Here is a 21,649-nt window from a genome sequence, read left to right on the forward strand (position 1 = left end):
CTGATTTCTGATTTGCCTGACTCAATGCACCCAGCACCTCTTGTTGTATTTTCTCCTCCTTTTTGCATCACCAGTGAAAATTTCCAGGGCACAGGGTTTAAGAGGTCAAGAATACTCAGCAAAAAAATATTCCCGTTCTCCAGGCTGCTCTTTTTTCCCATCTGGCTGTCACCTTTAACCCCAGACATCACCACAGTTCAGTGCCTGCCTGCACATACTTGCTCAAGGAGGTCTCTGGGCTTGAGAATTATTTGAAGAATGTTAAATGGTCACAGATTATTTTCAGATTTTAAGGGCCAAGTCTGTTTCTGCTGTGAGTGACATGAGCTCAGTAAAGCTGACCCTGTGCCAGAGGTGAAACTGGACTAGGTTTTAGGAAAACGTAATTCACATGCTAAGATTGAATGTAGTGATGTCTGATCCTGAAAATGCTTAAAATGGATTATAGCACTTCATTTCCAGAATTTATTGGATAGGACTAAATACACTATTATGTAGTAATAAAGAGTAAAAATACTGTTGAAAGGAAGTTTTTTTTAGTCTGTGTTAACTAGTATGCAAAGCTGAAAATGCAGTACTCCATCTATGGAACTAGGATCCTGAAAAACTGCACTGAAAACTAAAAATAACAGTATGGGTAAGTTTACTGTGGCTCACCATCTGTCATCTCTTTTTTACTTTTAAGAAGTAACAAGAGGTCCAGCAACAAGCCTATTAGAAGCAGGTATTTTCAGAATATTTTCCTGGAAAAGAACAACAACCATGAAAAAAAAAAGCCCCGTGAGAAAACATTAATTATTGCCTGAAGTTATTTACACATGCTTGTTTCTCAGATTTTATATGTGAGTATAGCTGGGAAATGACTGGCCATTTGGAATAGAGTGTTTCCAAATTATTTTTCTGTGCCCTGAAAAAGTATAAGCAAAGGATGCTTAGTACTGGGGGTCACAGTACAAGCTTTGTGATGATGATGTTAATTTATCAGAGATCACAGAATAAGTGAGTGACACCATGTCCTCAAAGCATGAATATTGTGTCCCCAAACACCCAAATCCCGGGACAGAACTGCCAGTGAACTCTCGCTCCTGCTTGGCTTCACACCCGAAACACTGAGCTGCACGTGGAAATTCCACTCCTGAGGGCTTTGGGATCAGCCACCAAGGCAAACATGGCTTTGTTTTGAAGGCATTTTCCCCCTTTTTCAGTTGAAGAATGTTGAGTTTAACGCTGGGTTTGGAGCCTGCTGGGTGCAGCCTGCGCGCTCTGAGGGCACGTCCAGGCCCTGAGGCACCTCCATGGCCAGGGCACAGCCACATGGCCAAATTCCCATGAAAACCCCGCTGTGGTACTGAAATATGGGGGTGGAAATGCACAGCAGGCTCCTCTGATGGGTCTGGGTGAGGGGGGAGGGAGGAGAAGGGCGAGAGCGGCTGCCGGGTGCTGCCGCCATTTCCCGCAGGAACAGGGACAGAGGCGGCGATGGCGGCTGGTGAGGCCGTGAGGGGACAGAACACAGCGGGAGCATGAGGGGAGAGATGGCAGGAGGACACGGGACAGGGGGGATCCTACACCTGGGGACAGGGGGAACATAGAGGGGTGAGGGGGGACAGGGGGCTGGGACTGAGGGACATTAATGGGGTCCAGGACATGGAGCCGAGTGTGGGGTTGGGGACATTAATGGGGTGCAGGACATGGAGCTGAGTGTGGGGTTGGGGACATTAATGGGGTCCAGGACATGGAGCTGAGTGTGGGGTTGGGGACATTGATGGGTGCCACAACATGGGGCTGGGACTGAGGGGCATTAATGGGGTCCAGGACATGGGGCTGGGTGTGGGGTTGGGGACATTGATGGGTGCCAGGACACAGGTCTGGGTGTGGGACATTAATGGGGTGCCAGGATATGGGGATGGGACTGAGGGACACTAAGAGATGCCAGGACACAGGGCTGGGTGTGGGACATTAATGGGGTGCAGGACATGGGGCTGGGTGTGGGACATTAATGGGGTGCAGGACATGGGGCTGGGACTGTGGGACATTGATGGGGTGCCAGGACATGGGGCTGGGTATGGAGTTGGGACACTGATGGATGCCAGGACATGGGTTTGGGACTTTGGACATTAATGGGGTGCCAGGACATGAGACTGGGACTGTGGGACATTAATGGATGCCAGAACATGGGACTGGGTGTGGGATTTTGTGTACAGGTGGACACTGATGGGTATCAGGATATTTTCATCTTCAACACAGGAATTTGCCCCTAAAAAATTATTTTATTCCTGTACCTTTTCAACATAAATTCTTCTGGAATTTTCCATTCCAGCTCCTGCCTTTCTAATTCTATTGCAGTATCTTTCATTTCCTAGCTCTGTTTCTTCAGCTTCACCTTCAGTTTTTCTACTTTTCTATTTTACTTACTTCTTGACACCTGCTCTGGATGAGCAGATTCAGGCCACACTTCTCATCAAAACAAATTGAAGCAGTAGTTTTAAGTTTAATTTTAGGTAATTTGCTTTAAAGACAATTTGCCTAGAAAGTGTTGGCACTGCCAAATCAAATTTTAACACAAATACAGATTTGTGAATCAACCTGGGCTTTGCCTAATGGTCAAAATATGATTTCTCATCTCTTGTGGGTTATTGCACTGCCTCAGATTTAGCAGGACTGTGGCATTCCTCAGTATTCCACAAGGAAAAATTGTTCATGCAAAGGAATTAAGAGTAATGAAACTGTTCTGATTCAGCCTAAAATGTTCTCTGCAATCTTGAATTATGCTTTTTAATTTTCTTTGGGAGCTATGTGATTCCCCTCTCCCCTTTAAGAAATTTAATTTAAAATGAAATACCAGCACAAAGCAAAAAAAAAGCCAACAAAGGAGTTAGAAGGTTCTAAGAAAATAGTTTCATATTTTGTTAGTGAAGGGGATGTGTTGAAACCCATGTGAACTAAAACATCATTTTAACCCCCCCAAATTTCCTTTCCACAGTTGCAATGCTCCTTTTAGACTCCCCAAATACACAATTTACCCTTCTACTGTCTAAGATTCTTTGTTTATAAATGAATTTTAAGGGAGCAAAGATGAATTTCTCCATGGCTCTGTTGCTGCTCTGAGGTGAATGTGACATTGCCACTCTCAAAACCCTCTCTTAGCAAATATTTTCCTACTTCTCTATTTTTTTCCTCTTTTATGCAAAAAATAAAAGTTGAGTTATGACTTTGAGTCCCAACATTTAGCCTCTTTTGTGTTTTAATCTCTCATTTAGATGTGTTTAGAATTTAATTCTTTTCCATGATTGTGGCTCAAGGCAAAACTTGCCTCTCCTCACCTGAAGTGGACTGGAACATGACAATAAGAAAATGGAATGGGTATCAAGCCATATCCCAAAAAAAAAAAATTTTTGTGTTTAAATAATTCTGCCAGGAGAATAAACTGATCTGTTCTGGCATTTCCCAGTACCCTTGGCAAGGAAAAACAGGGAAAAAAAAAAAAAAAAGAGGAGGAAAGAAAAGGAAAAAAACCAAACCAAACCAAACCAACAAAAAAAAAAAATAACAGTTATTCAGAAAGGTCTAGAAAATTACTTAGAATTATTTATTTTATGCTTTTTACAAGCATTCTAAAATAGTTTTAGGTTCTTCTCTAGCCTCTGCTCAGAGAGTTAATATGGCAGCTAAGGTGGTTTTTGTGCTGTTTTTTAAGGGATTAGTTCATTTTGTGATCTGATTTGCTGTCTAATTTATAAAAAATGTGATCATTGATGTTTTTGTTACATGAAATATTCTGAAATCCCAGGTAGGGTGGTGACCTCTTAGGGAAGACACAAGAACATTCTCCCAGTGATGATTCCAAGAGCTTTGGCAGTGACTGAGCCTGAAAGAGCCAGAGGAGGGAAACCCTCAGAAACACCAGGAACTGAAGAGAAGGAAACACAGAAAAAGGACAAGACAAGAAAGGAAAGAAGGAAATGTGGACAATATCTCTATACCCAAGGTGATAAAAAAGGTAATCATTGTTCCTTTTCTTTGGCTTTTTTCCCCCAATAAATAGCAAGACAGGGACAACAGTTTTTCAATGAAAGAATATAATAAATTGTGTTTGAAACATTAGTAAGGGGAGGGGAGAGAGAGATTTCCTATGTTATCCCACAATACTCAGTGATCCAGAGATCACCTGGGATATGGGACCCCCTTGGATTTACCCCAGAACCTGAAAATGGCTCTGCCACAGTTTGGTTTCTGACAATGCACGACTTGGTGAGTCTGAAAAAGCCTTTCATAAGGGAACTGGGTAAAAACAATGCACAAAATTGTCAGTTTTGACCAGAAAACAGCCATTTTGTGGTCTGCTGGGTCATGATTTATCCTGTGAAATGAATTTGTGCCTCAATGGAATGAGAATAGAGAACAAATGTAAATGTACATGGAATTTATGCCACTGTTACCAGTGAGTTATCTCTCCATGTCTGCATCTTTTCCCACCTAGACCATCCTTTCTTAAAACATTAAATCCACATCACAAAAATTAGTTGAAAACCAGCAACCCTTTTCCTGCTGAGCTTCAAAATTTCATCTTGATTTACCAAAGCTACAAGATGGAAATCAATCAAAAAAGACCAGAAGAAGCACTGATTGTCTCCATTATAATCTCTGTTATTATATGCTGCTGCTAAAAAGTTATACTGGCATGAAAGTAGCAGACAAGAAAAAATAATGACTTTTTTTATATCTAGTTAGCAAAAAGTCATTATTGACCTCTACCTGTGGTGGATAATTTATTTTATATATTTGTAGATGTTATTTATCATTTGGATAAAGTGTTCATTTTTTCTTGTCCATGACTAATGGAAATGAAATACATTTTACAATACTTCTGACAGTTTTTGCAGAAAGGTGTTTACCCTTTTTTCCCCATCCTCTCAGTCCGTTCTGGCAAAATAAAATAGTAAAATAATCGAATTTTGTAAATACTTGTGTGACAATATTTGTGGTCATATTGCAGTTTTCCTGCAGAGGAATTGTGTTACAGAAAATATTGGATTCAGAAATTCATTAAAAGATCTGTCCTTTTATTCTGATGTGTTTTTTAAGTCAGGATTTATAAATTATAATAAACTTTTTAGCAAAATACTGCCTGAAGTGCCATGAGAGCTGAATACATGCCTGAAAAAGGGGAACACACTCAGATTTACAGCCTTGACTGTTTTTAAATTCTAATCCTGCTTCAGGAAAAGAAAATGAGGGTAATTCAGCCAGAATCCTGGCCTTAAGGAGAAACAAATGGCAGCAACACACTGAGAAGTAACCCATTAATATATTTTTAATTGCTGTTTAGAAACCACATAGACAACAGAACACCTGCTCTATGCAATGAGCATTTAAGGTTTAAAAATGTAATTTAATTCAAAGCTGACTGGAAATCTGGTGGGAAGTCCCAGCTGCAGGGATTTTAAACCATGTGCTGTTGGGAGCATGTTGATTTTTGAGTCCTTGTAGACCTGTAAAATTACTCTGGGTTTTTTTTTTTTTTTTTTTTTTTTTTTTTTTTTTTGCTTTGTGGTGTTTTGTTTTTTTTTTTTTGTTTTTTTTTAAATCATGCACCTATTCAAGGTGTAGGTTCTGATGGGTTGAATTTGGTTCAACAGATTGTAGCTGCATTAGTGAAGTGCATCATTTACAGGAAGCAAACTGATTTCCATGGATTGAAAATTGATTTCCATTGATCTATTTCCATTTATCTCCACTGCCTGCTAGCTGTAGTCCACTGCAGCCACAGAAAGACACAGAGATATAAAATATTTAATCCATTTATCTGTGAATTATCTGAGTCACACAATCCTAGAACAGTTTGGGTTGGAAGGGACCTTTAAGATAATTTCATGGGCAGGGAACCTTCCCCTAGACCATTAAACATCAGAGTTTTGGGGCATTTTGTGAAGAAACCACAACTCTGTAGTTGATGAGCAGTTCAGGAGTAGCAGTTAATGAATAGTAGGAGTTTATGCCAGCAGAAAAGCACGCAGTGATTGATTTGTTTTGCCAATCTCCTGTGACCCCAATGCAGGAGGGAAGAAATGCCCAGCTGCAAAACCCTCCTGTTTGAACTCCTCCTTCTTAACCCTGCGCAGCAACGCGCTTTACCAGGACAAAAACGCCACGGCGCAGCGAATATCCTCAGCCAGGCTGCACAAAATCAAAGAGCTGAAGAACGAAAAATTCGACTTGCAAAGGAGAATCGAGGCGTCGAGCTTGGAGAACCAGGCTTTGAGAGAGCTGAACCGACGGCACGGCAGAGCCCTGGACAGGTACAGCAGCGCAGAGAGCCACCTGCAGGAGCTGCTGGCGGGACATCGCAGCGAGAGCGCCGAGCTCAGGACACTCCTCAGAATGTCCCAGGAGGCCGAGAGGAACACGGCCGGCGAGCTCAAAAGGGTGGAAGGGGAGATGAGGAGGATTGAAGGTGATCTGAAGGCTTTGGTTGTGCTGGCGGAGGACAAAGCTCTGGCAGAGAGGGAGGAACTGAATCGCAGGTTGGCAGTGCTCAATAAAACGTTGGAGGCAAAGGATGAGAGGATAAAGGTAATGACTGCAAGTTGTTGTGTTTGTGGGATGTAGAATATCCTCAACTGGGAGGGAATCACAAGGATCAGCGAGTGCAGGAATCGTGGAAAACTTTTGGCTACTTCTTAGCACGTGAATGATTCTGATATAATCTTGTAACACTGGATGCTGTTTGATCCAGTGCTCTCCTGAGTGTAACAAAGTTCAATTCATCTCCTTTTATCTCTGTTTCTTTACTCTCACTGACCCTGGCACAAAAGGGATAGGAACACAATTTTACTACAAAACTAGAAGAGTGAAATTTCCATGGTCCTCCAGGAATCCATTTCTATTTCCTAGTTTGGGTCTATTATTAAAGAGCCAGGAAATCTTAAGAGAAACTGTAAATATGACCAGCTGAATTCAGACCCCCTTTTAAAAACTTTCTCTTTCCAGGACTGAGCAGTTATAAAAAGCACACATGGTTGTGTGTCCACCAGATAATTTTAGGAACTGGAATTTCAGTACATGGCCCTGGGTTCTGAAGATAAAGAGCCCAATAAATCACCAAATTTTCATTTACTCTAAGCCTCCTTATTCTGCCAGGTCTCTTTGAATAGAAAGCCTTAACATTTCTCAAAGATAGTTGTATTAATCCATCAGAAAGGTAATGTAGACTCTTATTTTTATGATTGAATGCCAAAACCTTTTGTTTTGTTCAGTGAAAATAAGTTTTAAACATTTTTTTCTTACTTTGAAATTAATTTTTCAGATATTTCAATATGGTTTCATGTATTGTTTGCAACACAATTTATAATATTATTTATATGACCATAATTAGAAGATAATAACTGTTATTATATATAATTACAAGCTTAAATTTCCTTCTATTAGCACACTTAGATTTTAAAACTGTCAAGAACTGAAGTTTTTCCAACTGTCACACTGAGTACATCCATATGGTAAAATCTGTCAATTTTTTAAGAGTCTGGAAATGCAGCTGAAGCTGAACAACAGCACCTTTAGTCGTCAGCTGGCAAGTGAGAGTAGAAAACTCCTGGAAGCTACAATGACCACAAAGAACTTGCTGCTGGAAATTAATGCCATTCATCAAAAAATTAAGGTATTCCAGATTTTATCCACATTTCTGCCACTACACACAAATTCAAGTGTTTAATGTTTCCTATTCCTTTTGCTTATTTTGCAGTATTTACTAATGGAATTTTGTTTCCTGCTTGAGTCTATAATTTACTAAAAAAGCCAAAAATGTCAAATTCTGGCATCATTGTGGGCACAATTTGTTAGAGGCAGTTCAATAATGAATTGAAACAGAGATTAATGCATCAGAAATTGAACCACAATCCACACCAATGAGTTACCATTTTGCCAGATTGGGGTCAGATATATTCATCTATTCACTTTAAATGAGCTCTCTCACAGAAACAAATCAAAATGAGACAAATATTGCAACCTGCAAAACTGGAGTTTAACAAAAGGACTCATGGAAATATTTCAGGAGTTTGCTCAAATCCCAAGTTTGGTTTTTAGACAAATGGTTTTGGGATAAATAGATCCAGTTCAGCACTTTAAATCAAACTTACAGGGAAACTAAATTGATTTACAGACAAAACTGCCAGGAGTGGGATGTTGTATGAGTTGTAATGAAGAAAACCATTACACTTTCCAGAAAACCTGGAATCCCTTGTGGCTTTTTCAAAATTGTGTTTGCAACACAGTTAAAATACACTTATTTATAAATTTCTGTGTCAAGGTGATCCCATAGGGGATCTTCTTGTCCTAAATGGAATCAAATATCTGTGGAAGATGCTGTTAAGGGGGGTTTTCCCAGGCATTGTGGAGGGCAGGACAGGCAGTTCCTGAGGCTCCAGGGAGGTTGGGATTTCTGCACAGGGGTGTTGTTTGTCTCTCTTCCCTGTGTAGCAGGTGCAGAAGTTTCCTCCTGGTGCTCAGCAGTGCTTTTTCCCTGTCAGAGTCTGATCTCCTCCTGGATGTGCAGATCTGGGAGATGGGAACAATGAGAACCTCAGGAACACTAATTTAAAACTGACCTAAAATACAAATTATTCCAAAGCACAGTTCTCACCTTAACACTTCTCTAGAACAGTTCTGTTTCATCTCTTTCCCACAGATTTTTCTGTGGGCCCAGGTCTCCAAATTTTCTATTTAGATCAACAAAATCTTCTATTGATTTACCACAAAGAATACCAGACATGCTTATCAACCTTATTTCTATGCAAGAACAGAATTTATCCTTACAAATTCATGGTTTTAGGCACTTTTCCTATTTCAGGCAGTTCCACTTCCAGGATAACTTAAAATTTTCCCAAAAAAAATGAAGCTCCTCTTTTTTCCCACTGAAAACTGGAGTGGTGAGAGTGTTAGTGACATCTATCTTCTGTGTTTGAGGAAGATTTCATTAAGGAAAGAGGAATCTTGCTAAATAAATGTCAAAATGTGCCTCTGGAGTTCATGTCACCACCAGAGCAACAGGCTGGGAACCAGCTGAGCATTTCACTGAGTAAATTAATTTTTTTTAAAAATCAACACAAATGAGGAAGTAAAGGCAAAGAATATTTAGTCTGGAAAAATGTAAATGACAAAGCCACCATTTGGGTTTGACAAAAGGTGAAATCCCTGATGGTTGTCACCCAGCATGGGAAAATTAAGTGGGTAAAAAATAACTTTTAGAAACTTAGTAGTGTTTATTTCTTCTTAGGAAAAGGATCGACAACTTTACGTACAGAATATTTATGCAAATCGGATGCCAAAAGCCCTGAGGGACAGAATTGAACAAAGTATGTCTGTAACCACCTTCTTTTCTTATTTAATTAAGTCACACTTCCACTCTTTTAGAACTGGAACTTTTATTCTAAATTAAATGCCAAGGTAAGTGATTTGTATGGGCTGAAAAGGTGAAAAGGTTTAGGAAGTTTAAAGGGTTGAATGATAGAAAAACAATAATATAAATTAAGTTCTACCAAGGAAGAAAGAGCTCTTTAGCAAAGAATATTTCTTTCACATGGATGCTCATGGATATTGGGGAGAAATATCTATTCCATGCAGTCTTGGCTATCTAACATTCCAAGGGCAGCTGCCTGGAGTGGGATTCAGCTGATTAAAACCAACCAGTGCTATTTGGGATGCCCCAGTTTGCCTCCACTACACCCAGAATTTGGGATGGAGTGATCTGAACATGCACTTCCTTGGCTGAAGCACCTCTTGAAAACACTGATCAGATGTTGCTGCTTCTAAAGTGAAGCAGAAATCAGGATTTACTTCCTCAGGGTACCAAAGAGCACTGAGCAAACCTGTCTGCTGGAAATGCTGCCCACAGAATTCCTGAAATCATGGCAGCAATATAAAATCTTACCACACTCAGTTGCTTCTTTCTTTCCTCTTCACAGCCTTTGCAAACCCATTAACTCTGCCTTAACCACCAGTGAACTACAGGGAGAAGATTTGTAATTCAAAGTGTAAAATTAAGAAAAACACATGTTTCTGGTTCTCATCCCAAGTCAGACACATTTTTATGAAACTCTGAATTCTTGTTTTAGTTACACCACATAACTACCACTTCTTTTTATTTTACTCACATATGGCCCTGTATTCAATAGAAATTGAATATTGCTATTCAATGATGGTTCTTAAACCATTGTTATTATTTCAATTCTTCTTTCCTTTAAGCAAGATAAGGGAGGTAAGTTGGAGAGAGAAAAGATATTTTGTAATGAAATGCTTCCAAGCAAAGTTGCCTGATCCTCTGGAATTTTTAGAAAAAGGTTTAATTCTCTGCCAGGTAATGGATTTGAAAACCCAGAACTAGAACTGCTGACAATTTGTTTTCCTTTTCATTATTGACTTGAATTTTTCCTTTAGCAGAATTCTAAAAAGTTGCTTTTGCAGGTCATTATTTTCTAGTCAACATCCTCAAAACTTTGGGTTTTTTGTTTTTCATTAGCCAGCAGGAAACTAAAGCCGAAATTTGGAGCTGTGTTTTTTGCCGGTGCTGATGAATGGCTGGAGGGAGGCTCCCTTGGGTGGATTTATGGATGATGGGATGGAGCCCCGGATCCCGGCTGGGGCTCACCTGGGGGGGCAGCGCCCTCTAGTCCCGATCCCGGGGAAATCCCGGCTGGAAAAGCTCCTGGAGCAACTGGGAGAAAAGGCTGGAGCAACTGGGAACCAAAGCAGTTCCTCCCGCACCAAGTCATTCCAGGCTGGGCACCAGCATCCTGTTCTCCACCCAGCTGCCAGCATCTGGAGGGCACCGTTTTCATGGGTTTTATCCATTGATTTCTAAGCTCAAAACTGGAATTACTGTGGATATAGATGTGGGTAATGTCAGGAAAATTAATCCACAAACACCAGAGGTTTATGTCCAGAAAGGAGACAGAGGAGTTCTTTTGCTTTATTCGAATAAAGGGAGAGGCCATGGGGCATTCCCCTGGGATCTCTCCAATTTTTGGAGGATGCAGCCTCTTTTTATCCTTAATTTCCCTCTCTCTCCCCCCACTGGCTGAGGTACTTGAGAGGCACAGACTTCCCAAGCACCTGACTCCTGAGATTCCCCTCTAATGTATAACCCTCCCTTTTAATTTTTAATTCTTATACAATTTACAGTTTTCCCCCATTGCTTCTATCATCTTCCAATATCCAGTTTCATTTATCAGCAAACCTACAGTTTGTTTGTAAAGGCAAATATATATTTCCATTCATCAATCAGTGGAATACATCCCACTGTTTCTTTTACTTCTTAGTGCTGGTGTTATGTACCAGCAGACCCACAGCTTGTTTGTAAAGACAAATCCAACATTTTTCTCAGTAAGGCCCTGTTTTTGCTGCTCTGGTGGTAGCAACTTTCTCAGCTGCTGTACTTGTATCAAAATTCTTCCAAAAATAGAGTAAAGCAACAATACACTCATCTTCTCCATCTCATATTGATATTTATCTGAACATCTCATTGAGTCATCCCTTGGAATCTCTTCCAAAGACCACTGATATTTCAAACAGTGTTAAGCATTTCCCATGAGCTGGGTTCCATAAAGATCCAAATTTAGGAAACTGCACTCTGAGGCTTCATAGCAGACCTCTCAAATTTGCACTAGAATGGAAGCAAAAATTAAGCCCATGTGGGCTCTGGGGCATAGACACATCTGACTTTATATGTTCCATCTGACCTGGTCTTTGTAGTATATTTTTTGTATATATTTATGTATGTAAGTATATTTATGATGCATTGATGTACAGATGAAAAAGCTCAGAAATTCAAGTTTATGTCTAGTTTCAGCCTTTATAGATTCAGCAGAACAAATTATTTCTTTTTTAAAGGGCATTAAGATATACATTAAAAAAAAAAAAAGTGTAAATTCTTGGTCACATAGAAGTATTGTCAGTTGTCAGAGATATCTTTTATTTATATCAACAACCTAATTCCAGAAATGACTGTATTGCTAATGCTTGTCCAATTCAACAGGTCTGAGAGTAGACAGATCAGCACAAGTAGATAAAGAGAGTTTTAGAGAACTGCTGCTGTCTCAGCACCAGGAAACAGAAAAAAGTCCAGTCCAGCTAAAAAAGGTGGGAAAGATCTGGATCCAAATCCAATCCTCTGTTTAAACTCTCAGCTAAGGTGTATCTTATTCCCTAATTTGCAATGATAATGCCTGGATAGCCTGATCCTTCATCTTGGATGTGGATTTTGCATGAGTGTGATTACAGAAATAATGCTGTGATGCAAAATGATGTAACAGCAATAGAAATTTCCAATCTTTTTCTAACTATTGCACTGATTGTGTTCTTTTAAAAGTCATTAAACAAGCATCCCATCATTATTTTTGCCTTCAATTGCCAATTGTAGGAGAAGAAAGGAAATAAAGGTAGAGAAGGTAAAGCCAAGGAAGTGTGCTTAAATGCCCAGGGTAGAAAAGAAAAGCAAGTAACCAAGAAAGTGCCAATGCCAGAAACTTCTAACAGGACCCACAGAGGTAGGTTGAATGTTTCTCTCAGAAATTTACCTGATCTTTGCAAATTACCAGAAGTCCTGGTAATTTATGTGGTTCTGACAGCCCTTCACTGGCATCCAGCTGATAGGAACTAGCTCCAAATGAAGAATGAAGTGTCTGTGAAATCCCAGAATTTCCAGTCTGGGTTGGAAAGTACAGTTGCTCTGCTCTGCAGGATGTGGCATCTCCACCCTGCTGCTCTGCCCAAAGCATTTCTTGGTCAGGGTGGTAAAAATTCAGTGTTCTGTCAGTAACAGGATAATTAACAGTTTTAATCCATGCTAATCAAACATTGATCTCACAATGGTAACTGGGAATTTTCATCACTGATGTGAAGATATTTCCATGGCTGGGAAAGGAAAAGGACTGTGAGGGCTGGGAGCAGCTCCTCATTATGATCTCTGGGAAGAGATTTTATCTAATCTCAGCCACTGTGTTCTCATGGAAAAGTTGCATGAAAGGGACTCATCTGTAAACATCTTTATTCTGAAGAAATTCTATAGAACAGAGGAAAGAAAAAGCCACTGCTGTTCCCTCATTCACGTTTGTCCCAGAAACTTTCCTGTTATTTCCTTTAAGGCTTTTAGGAAAAGGTCTGAGTGCCACCATTCTAAACATGTCACAAATGTCAGGAGACCTCCAGGTCACACATTTACCCAGGTCACATCCCTCTAACCCTGCATGTTAACTCCTGAGGTTTGTACTCTGCCTTTCCAGGGCCCCTCAGACAACCAAAGTCAGCATTTGTCTTTAAAATGCCCTTTTAAAACTGAAAGAAAACACAGGTCTTGTGATGCTCCCTATGAACCTCTGAAAAATCTGTGAAATTTGAGTTTCTGTCATTGATAGTAGACTTTTATGGAATCCTTACTTGGCTTTTTTTAGTTCCTACAACTTCTTATTTCTCCTTTAACCTTTGATTGTGTCTCATTTTGGGGTATTCTCTGAGTTTCTGCAGAGCACAGGGCCCATTACAAGTTGTTCTCTGCACAGATAAATAACATTTCTGTACACAGCTCCTTTTTCTACTGAAAACTGGAGCTCCCTCATTTCCAGAGAGAGCTCCTCTATATCCTGCCCCAGACAAGCAACTCTGTTGTGAATTAAAGGAAATCCTACACATCTCTTAAGTTCCACTTAAAAGCCAGAAAGTGATAATTAAGAGTTCAGATCTCACCTGGCTTCTCTGTTGCACTGTACATGACTTTTCTGGCACTGTATTCAGCCATTACTGTACATAATGGCAGCTAAATCCATTTAACTAAATTCAACACCATGAAAAAAGTAAAAATTAAGATTTTAACACAGATTCAGTGGCAGAATTGTGTTGTTTAAATCTTGTCCCATGCTGTTGTATTTATTATAGATGATATTTGAAATACCATCAATAATAAGAACTGAAACAAAAAAGAAGCTTCATAACTTTTTATGTTCTTAAACCCCACAATATTTCAGGGGGCAAGTTACTGATGGAAGAACGAAATTTATCAGAATTTATTAAAGAAATGGAAGAAGAGACAGAATTTCTTGAACAGGAGTTGAAAAGTTTGATGAAATCTGAAAAAAATCCTCAAAGTGACAAAGTAAAGAACAATCAAGAGGGGGAGGCAGTGGGAGAAGTTGAAAAAGAAGAGAAAAAACCATATGAGCAGGAAAAGAAGAAAGCCAGGAGTGATGGTGCAATTCCAAACCAAGACCCCACTAGGCAGAAAAAAAAATTCATCTCCATAGAAGCCATTGAGAATTTACATCAGGGGCTCCACACTTCAGGTGCCAAATGCAAAGCAGGGAGCTTGAGCTGCAGGGACACTGCTGAGAGCAGGGGGAAAATTTCCTTTGGGGCTTATGAGCCTTCCTTTGGGCAAATGCCCCTGGCTGGGCAGGGCTGCAGGCACCTGCTGCCTGCTGAGAGGAAAACACCTGCTGGGGCTCTGTGGGGAGAGCTGTGTGCAAGGACACAGCCCCTGGAGCCCCAGCAGCACAGGAGGGAGGCTGCACAGCAAATCCCAAACTTCAGCTCTCCTCATTGAAACCATCTCCTGAGAATACACAGTTATTTCTGATAGTTAGCAGCTTACCTTTAGAAAGTTTGAACAGTCAGATTGTTAAAAATGTTTTACTTTAATTGTTTTTTAAATCTTACAAGTACTTTCCATGATTTTTTCCAAATCAAATCCATTCTGTGGTCAGTGTGTATCACAAATATGTGTTGTATTAAGAATTCCTTATCATTTCTACCTGCTACCAGGTAAATGTTAGTCCTTGTTTAGGAACTTTCAGGTTTTTGCATTCCCAAGGAGCTGGAATTTGGAAGCTCACTGACACGAGCACCCTGCTTTCACTGCTGGGTAAGGACCAACAATGCAATAAAAGAAAACACTTTTTTAATTCCTTCACTCCCCAAACAGCTTCCAGAATTGGCAGATAATAAAAATAATTTGTTCCTACATTGTTTTCACGAGCATTAGAAACCTCTAAAGCCTCATTCTTTCCCACTGTTGGAACTTATCAAAGCAGTTTGCCTGGTAACTTCCCCAGCTGACATCCAGAGATGAATGTGCAAGAGGAAAGCATTGTTTTGGAGAAGTCAGGCATAGCCAGTCCCCAAAAAGCCTCTAAAAATCCTTGTTTAAGGTTATGTAAGCCAGGGGAGGAGGATTGTGTTTTGTTCCTCACAGTAATTCATTAAATACTTGTTAAATTCATGTGAAGTTTGGAAAAATGAAGGGCATTCTGGTAATTTCTAAAGGCAGTAGCACTTTAAAAAATGTGGAAAAATTACACTGCAAAAGCTTTTAAAGATGATAAAGGCATTCAGAGCTGAACCTGCTTGCAGCAACATTTCCAAGGTTGAGAAAAATAATTAGAAAAATTAATTGGTCCAGGTGATTCAAACAGTATTTTCTTATGCACACACATGGGGGGTGGCATTGTTTTGGCTTGGATTTTGGTGAGTTTAGGGTTTCTTTGCCATTTTGGGTTTGTTTGTTTGGGGTTTTTGTGAGAAACTGTAAGAAAACTATTTTGTAGGAAAACTGTAGTTAACATTAAAAAAGAGATGAGACAACCTAAAATGGGTTGAAAAGCTTTATTTCCTTAATAAAATCACAATTATACATAACATTCAATCACAGGATTTTTTCCATGATATTTATTTTCATGTTGGCTTAATCCAATTCCTGATATAAAATCCCAATTCTTAAATTAACATTATTTAAAAAAAAAACCAAATAAACAAACAAAAAATATTTAATCCATATATATACACACAACATAATCTGACCTTTTGAACAGGTTTTTAAGGCAGTGCCAGTTCTGGAGATGCCCTGGCCCTTTCCTTCCTGCAGGGAGGAAAAGGCCCAGAAATAACTGGGCCTTTTATAATAATATTAATAATAATAGAATAATAATAGATCATTCCCCTGTGGGAATTCCAAAGTGGGAAGCTGAATCAGCATCCCCTCTGCAGGAACAGCACTGGCTTCTGCTTCATTGACAGGAGCCTGTGCTTGGCAGCTGAAGAAACCTCTTAAGAGATAAAATCTTGATTAAACACATCTATTTTTTAGGAGAGCTTGAGAATATTCCAATTTTAGGGTAAAGAAATTACTAGGAAACTCTTTTGCCCCAAGCCAAGCAAACAACCTCCCTCTGCCCTCTGCATCACCCAACATGATCCCACCTTGGGGTGAAGGTACCAAATTTTACAGCAAAGAAACAGTCAAGCTGACAAATTAATTCCTAAAGCCAGCACATTTCCAATTTTAAACCACAAATCCAACACTTTTTGATGTTGGTGACAACAGGCCATGACAAAGCCTTGTGGTTCTGCCACAAATAAACCCCAAAAGGAGGTTTTATAACCAGCAGTGCTGCTCTTTCCAAACTGAAAGACAAACTCTGGGAAGAGAAATCAAAAGTAACAAAGATTGCTTCAGACTTTGTCTCATGGAGGATAACTGTCCCTTTTTCTTTTGCCATGGATTTCAAACAGTGATAATGGAAATGCAGTTGAGGAGTCCATGGATTCCTTCAGCTGAAGGGGTGCAGCATGATAGCTACAACTTTATTGCAGACCACCAGCCAGCAGGTAATTCCCACTCCTCCTGCAAAAGAGGGAGAAACCACCATTGAAGTTGGTGGATCAATAACCCTGAGGAATCTGTGCAGCTGAAAACAATCTTGGAAGTTTAAAAAATTGAAACTCAGAATTCATGAGGCCAACAGGAATAAAACTCTTTATATACAAAAGGGAGATAGGAGAGATGGGAGAGAAATCAATGCTAGTCCCAAAAAATTCTGGATTGTCTTGGGAAAGGAGCACCAAATACACAAATATGAGCTAAAGTGTGGTGAGTGCACCCCACAGCTAAAACCAAGAGAAAATATTTGAAGTTTAAGGCCTGGCAAGTCACAGGATGCTTGGCTTGAACCTAAATTAAGTATTTGAGAGAGGTAAAAAGTAAATTTTCTCTGAAACTGCAATCAGTTGTTTTCTAAGCAGATAACTGCTCATAGCACACCTGTGAAGAAAACTCCCTTCTGGGTGACTCTGATTTTCTAATTTAAATCTTCCCCAGGGTTTATTCAATGCAGATAAGGGCAATGCTCTGTTTGGGTAGAAATAAAAATGACAAATCCCATGATCAGTTCAAGAAACCAGAACTGAGCACACACAGAAGAGCTGCTCACATATTTGAAGCCTGTGCTCTGAGAGTCAGAGAAGCAGCTGCTGTTAAGCCATGGATGCTCTGGGGTTTGGGAATGTCCTTTTCCTCACCTGCCACTCCTGTGGGGAAGGCCACCAGGCGTTCCAGGGGAGCCAACCATTTGCTTGGCAGCACAGTGACAGGCTCAGAGTAGTATTTCCAGATCAGAGAGATCATCAGGGCAGCCTGGAATGAGGATTTTTATTAATATGGATCATAACACCCATCAAAAGTACATTCCCAGTGCTATCTGGAAACAGCAAATAAGAAATTCTAATGAAAGAGAATTGTTTATTATTTTAGCTTATTCAAAATATTTTTAGATTTGGTATAGCCTTCAATTTATACACAATATTAGGAGGTAGCAGTCAGAACTTGTTTTCTTTCAAGACCCTTGTTCTAATCCAGCACAGTCAAACACAGTTGTAGCATTTGTTAAAATTCTGATGACCCTTTTTAGTCTGATTTTGTGCCTGCAAGGAATGCAACTCCCTTTCCCAGTCCCCTAAGGAAATCTTCAGGCTGACCACTGCCATCCTCGTTAGCAAATTCTCATTAGAAAATTCTTTGGCATCACTTCAGGACTACACAGACAATCTGATGAGGCACTGTGGGGAAATGTGTGACAGCTGTAGGTGGAGACTTGCATCCTCAGCAGAAGTATATTTTGTTTTCAAAGCCAGAATTATATTTACATGAAGCAGAACTCTCTTGGATTTGGGGCCATATGTTAATTAAAAAACCCAGTGATTAAACACACAAGACAAACTACAATCTTGTCGTCCCAAAACCAGAAACACAGAGCTCAGAGGAAAGTTAAAACTCCTTCCATCCTCAACTACCAAATTGCATCAGCAGCATTTTCCTTCCAGTTCTAGAAACTCTTTCTGTTTGACAAGCTCTGTGCCCTTGGAATCACAGAATGTTTGGACTGGAAGGGACTTTAGAGCCCATCCAGTGCCACCCCAGCCATGGCAGGGACACCTCCCACTGTCCCAGGCTGCTCCAGCCCCAGTGTCCAACCTGGAACTGAACATTCCAGGGATCCAGGGGCAGCCACAGCTGCTCTGGCAATTCCATCCCAGCCCCTGCCCACCCTCCCAGGGAGGAATTTGTCCCTAATATCTGATCTGAACCTGTAAATTTTCAGTCTGAAGCCATTCCCTGTGCCCTGTCCCTCCATTCCCTGTGTCTGTCCCTCCATTCCCTGTGTCTGTCCCTCCATCCCTTGGGAATTGTCTCTCTCCATGTTTCCTGCAGCTCCTTCAGGCCCTGCAAGGCCACACTGAGCTCAGCCAAAGCTTCTCCTGTGCAGGTGAACAATCCCAGCTGTGCCAGCCTTTCCTGCCAGCAGAGCTGCTCCATCCTCTGCTCATCCTGCTGCCTCCTCTGGGCTCTGCAGCAGCTCCAGCTCCTCCCTGGGCTGGGGGAGCCCTGAGTGATCAGTTTTGGGTCAATAAACCAGAAAAGAATTGTAACCCTACTGAGGATTTGGGTTAAGTTGTATCCATAACAAAGTATTTACCTACCTGCAGTATGTAGAATACAATATTTATCACCCACTTTATTTTCGCTAATTGGGCAGTTCGTGCTTTCACTGTTAAAAGAAAAAAAAATATTACTTTCCATTATTTACAATAATGAATTATATTTACATTAAATTAGTAGTTTTTTAATATTTCACTGTTTAAGGCTGGACATTACCCTGTTTAAAACTCCATTTCCAAATAACTTATAGCTATATTAAAAACACCCTTCTACAATGAACTGCCAGTTCTGTATCACACTGTAGTTTCTTTCTTGACTTACTCAAAACAGGATTCAGTGATCAGCATCACAGAGAGAATAAAAAAAAAAACGGAGAGAGAGAGAAAGAAAAAAGAAGGGAGGGAGGGAGGGAGGGAGGGAGGGAGGGAGGGAGGGAGGGAGGGAGGAAGGAAGGAAGGAAGGAAGGAAGGAAGGAAGGAAGGAAGGGAGGAAGGGAGGAAGGGAAGGAAGGAAGAAGGAAGGAAGGAAGGAAGGAAGGAAGGAAGGAAGGAAGGAAGGAAGGAAGGAAGGAAGGAAGGAAGGGAAGGAAGGAAGAAGGAAGGAAGGAAGGAAGGAAGGAAGGAAGGAAGGAAGGGGAAGGAAGGAATAAGGAGGAAGGAAGGAAGGACGGAAGGAAGGCAAGGAAGGAAAGGAAGGAAGGAAGGAAGGAAGGAAGGAAGGAAGGAAGGAAGGAAGGAAGGAAGGACTGAAAATGAGTGACATGGGGAAGGCAAGTCTGAAGGATGAACACTAAAAACTGAAAACACTCCTGACAGAAATCTTTTCAGAAACAGAAAATATTTTTCCTTTTGGGAAAGGGAGCAGACATGGAACTGTACCATGGGTTTTGAGCTTGTCAGTCATTTTGTTAATCTTCCTCTCCAGCCGTGCATATCTGGCAAACTCATCCATCATACTGATGGTGGCAAGCTCCTGCTTCATGGTCTGGATCTCAGCTCTCATCTGGGACTCCTGCTCTGCATCCTTCTGTAACAGCCTGGAGACCTAAGAAGTGAAGAAAACTGGCAATTACTGACCCAGAATTGCACTGATTTGCTTTATTGTGTAGAAAGTATGGTCTCAAAAGCCTCCCATAATCCTTTCATTGAGATGAGGAAACCCTTGGGTAACAAGAGAAGAAGTGACAAGATGAAACAGCCTCAAGCTGGACTCAATGATCTTGAAGGCTTTTTCCAAGCTAAATGATTCTGTGACCATTCCCATTTCCAGCTGCTCCAGCAGTCAAATATTTCAACATTTTCTCCCTTCCTTTTACTTTCCTAATTTCTTTTCTTGAGGCACCACCTGCTTGTCAGTTCATGCACTCTGTTTGCCACAGAAATGAAGGCACAAAGGATACAAAATCTTTTTCTTGCTGTTCCTTAGCAAATCTTTCCAGCTTCCCCAAGACACATATAATTTTTTTCCCCGTTCTCACATCTGCAGTCAGTGAGAGAATCATTAACACCATCTTCAGTCTCAAACCACAGAAGAAAACCGAGCAGAGATCTTCACAAAATCTTAGAATATCCTGAGCTGGAAGGGATCCACAAGGAATTGAGTCCAAGCCCTGTCCCTGCCCAGCCCCCTAAACAATCCCAGCCTGGGCATCCCTGGCAGCTCCTGCAGCTCTGGCAGCCTCGGGGCTGTGCCCATCCCTGGGGAGCCTGGGCAGTGCCCTGCACCCTCTGGGGGAAGAACCTTTCCCTAAAATCCAACCTAAACCCTCCTGGGCCAGCCCCAGCTGCTCCCTGGGTGCTGTCCCTGTCCCAGAGCAGAGATCAGAGCTGTCCCTTGGGAGGAGATACAGATCCCAGTCTCAGTCTCCTCCAGACTGAACCAACCAAATGCCCTCCTCCCCTCCTCATGTGGCTGTTTCATCACTCATCTCTCGTTACACTGGGTTCAGCTTCCCAAACTGCTGAGGGTAATTGAAGTTTTAAAGGATTTTTGTCCACTGTTGAACAGTGCACACTGATCTCTGTGCCAGTGAAGTCATTTCCACGGCAGAGCAGAGCGACAGGGATTTCAGCATCTCTGTACACATGTGAGTTTATCTGGCAGTCAGAGTTTATTTGTCCTCAATTCCATTATCCACGCTTCCACAGGAATGCTTCAGATCAGAACAGGGGCACCCTGATTAGTGGTTGAGACTTAAGGTTTACTCCTACAATGGCTCAACTCCTTAATCTCCATATCCACTGATCTCCCATCTGAACAATGGGCACGTCCATCTGTTGAAAACATGCAAGACTGAGCAAAGCTCCCCCTCCTAGTCCCAAAAGCTGGGAAGCTGCGGATGCCCCATCCCGGAGCAGCCGGGCCCAGGGGAAGGCTCCTGCCCACTGCAGGGGGGCTGGAAGCGGATGATCCTAAAGGTTCCTTCCAGCCCAAAGCATTCCATGATCCACGCTAAGGGCTGCAGGCTCAGGAGCATCACTGACCACACCGGTGCTTCATCCCCAGAGTCACGGGGGCTGCGTTCCTCCATCTCCAGCACCGCCTTCTCCTCCCCGAGGCCAGGAGCGGGACCAGCCCCTGTTTGCCCCAGCACCGGCACCGCTCGCCCTCAGCGCCCGCCGGCCCCCTGCGCTCCCTCCCAGCCATCCCCACGCCCCCCATGCCCGGCGGGCGCGGGGCGGGGCGGCGCCATCACTCACGACGGAGGAGCAGGAGGGCAGGAGGATTTTGAGCGCGTTGCAGAGGAACACGGCGCTGAGCACCAGCAGCCAGGCGCCGCCGTCCGCCATGGGCCCGGCGCCGGGAGCGTGAGGGCGCGCGGGGACACGCGCGGCACGTGAGGCGCGCGGGCCAATGGCGCGGCGGCGCGCGGGGGGGCGGGGCGGGGCGCGCGCC

The 21,649-nt window shown here is 41.8% G+C and overlaps 2 protein-coding genes across 2 annotated transcripts; one reads left to right on the top strand and one right to left on the bottom strand.

Annotated features, from left to right (window-relative positions):
* Nucleotides 1-1,474: 1,474 nt before the first annotated feature.
* Nucleotides 1,475-14,587, top strand: LCA5L (lebercilin LCA5 like; the record flags this gene model as incomplete). Its single annotated transcript, XM_079298191.1, has 8 exons — nt 1,475-1,489; nt 3,791-4,000; nt 6,059-6,573; nt 7,520-7,657; nt 9,272-9,350; nt 12,029-12,132; nt 12,419-12,539; nt 14,013-14,587. The coding sequence occupies exons 2-8, from the start codon at nt 3,838-3,840 to the stop codon at nt 14,585-14,587; spliced, it is 1,695 nt and encodes a 564-aa protein (XP_079154317.1). The 5' UTR covers nt 1,475-1,489; nt 3,791-3,837.
* Nucleotides 14,588-16,482: 1,895 nt separating this feature from the next.
* Nucleotides 16,483-21,611, bottom strand: GET1 (guided entry of tail-anchored proteins factor 1). The gene is made up of 5 exons (XM_079313038.1): nt 21,454-21,611; nt 19,633-19,798; nt 18,796-18,863; nt 17,338-17,452; nt 16,483-16,663 (listed from the first exon to the last, which is right to left on the bottom strand). Exons 1-5 carry the CDS (start codon nt 21,541-21,543, stop codon nt 16,590-16,592), a joined length of 513 nt encoding a protein of 170 aa, XP_079169164.1. The 5' UTR covers nt 21,544-21,611; the 3' UTR covers nt 16,483-16,589.
* Between the last annotated feature and the right edge of the window lie 38 nt (nt 21,612-21,649).

This window comes from Erithacus rubecula, assembly GCF_903797595.1.
Source record: "Erithacus rubecula genome assembly, chromosome: 1".
NCBI lineage: Eukaryota > Metazoa > Chordata > Aves > Passeriformes > Muscicapidae > Erithacus > Erithacus rubecula.

Coding starts and splice junctions, on each gene's coding strand:
- GET1 (XM_079313038.1), bottom strand. CDS start 21,543: ATGGCGGACGGCGGCGCCTGGCTGCTGGTGCTCAGCGCCGTGTTCCTC. Junction 19,799..21,453: donor TGCCCTCCTGCTCCTCCGTC/GTGAGTGATGGC, acceptor TTCACTTCTTAG/GTCTCCAGGCTGTTACAGAA. Junction 16,664..17,337: donor CTTCCCCACAGGAGTGGCAG/GTGAGGAAAAGG, acceptor CCTCTTTTGCAG/GAGGAGTGGGAATTACCTGC.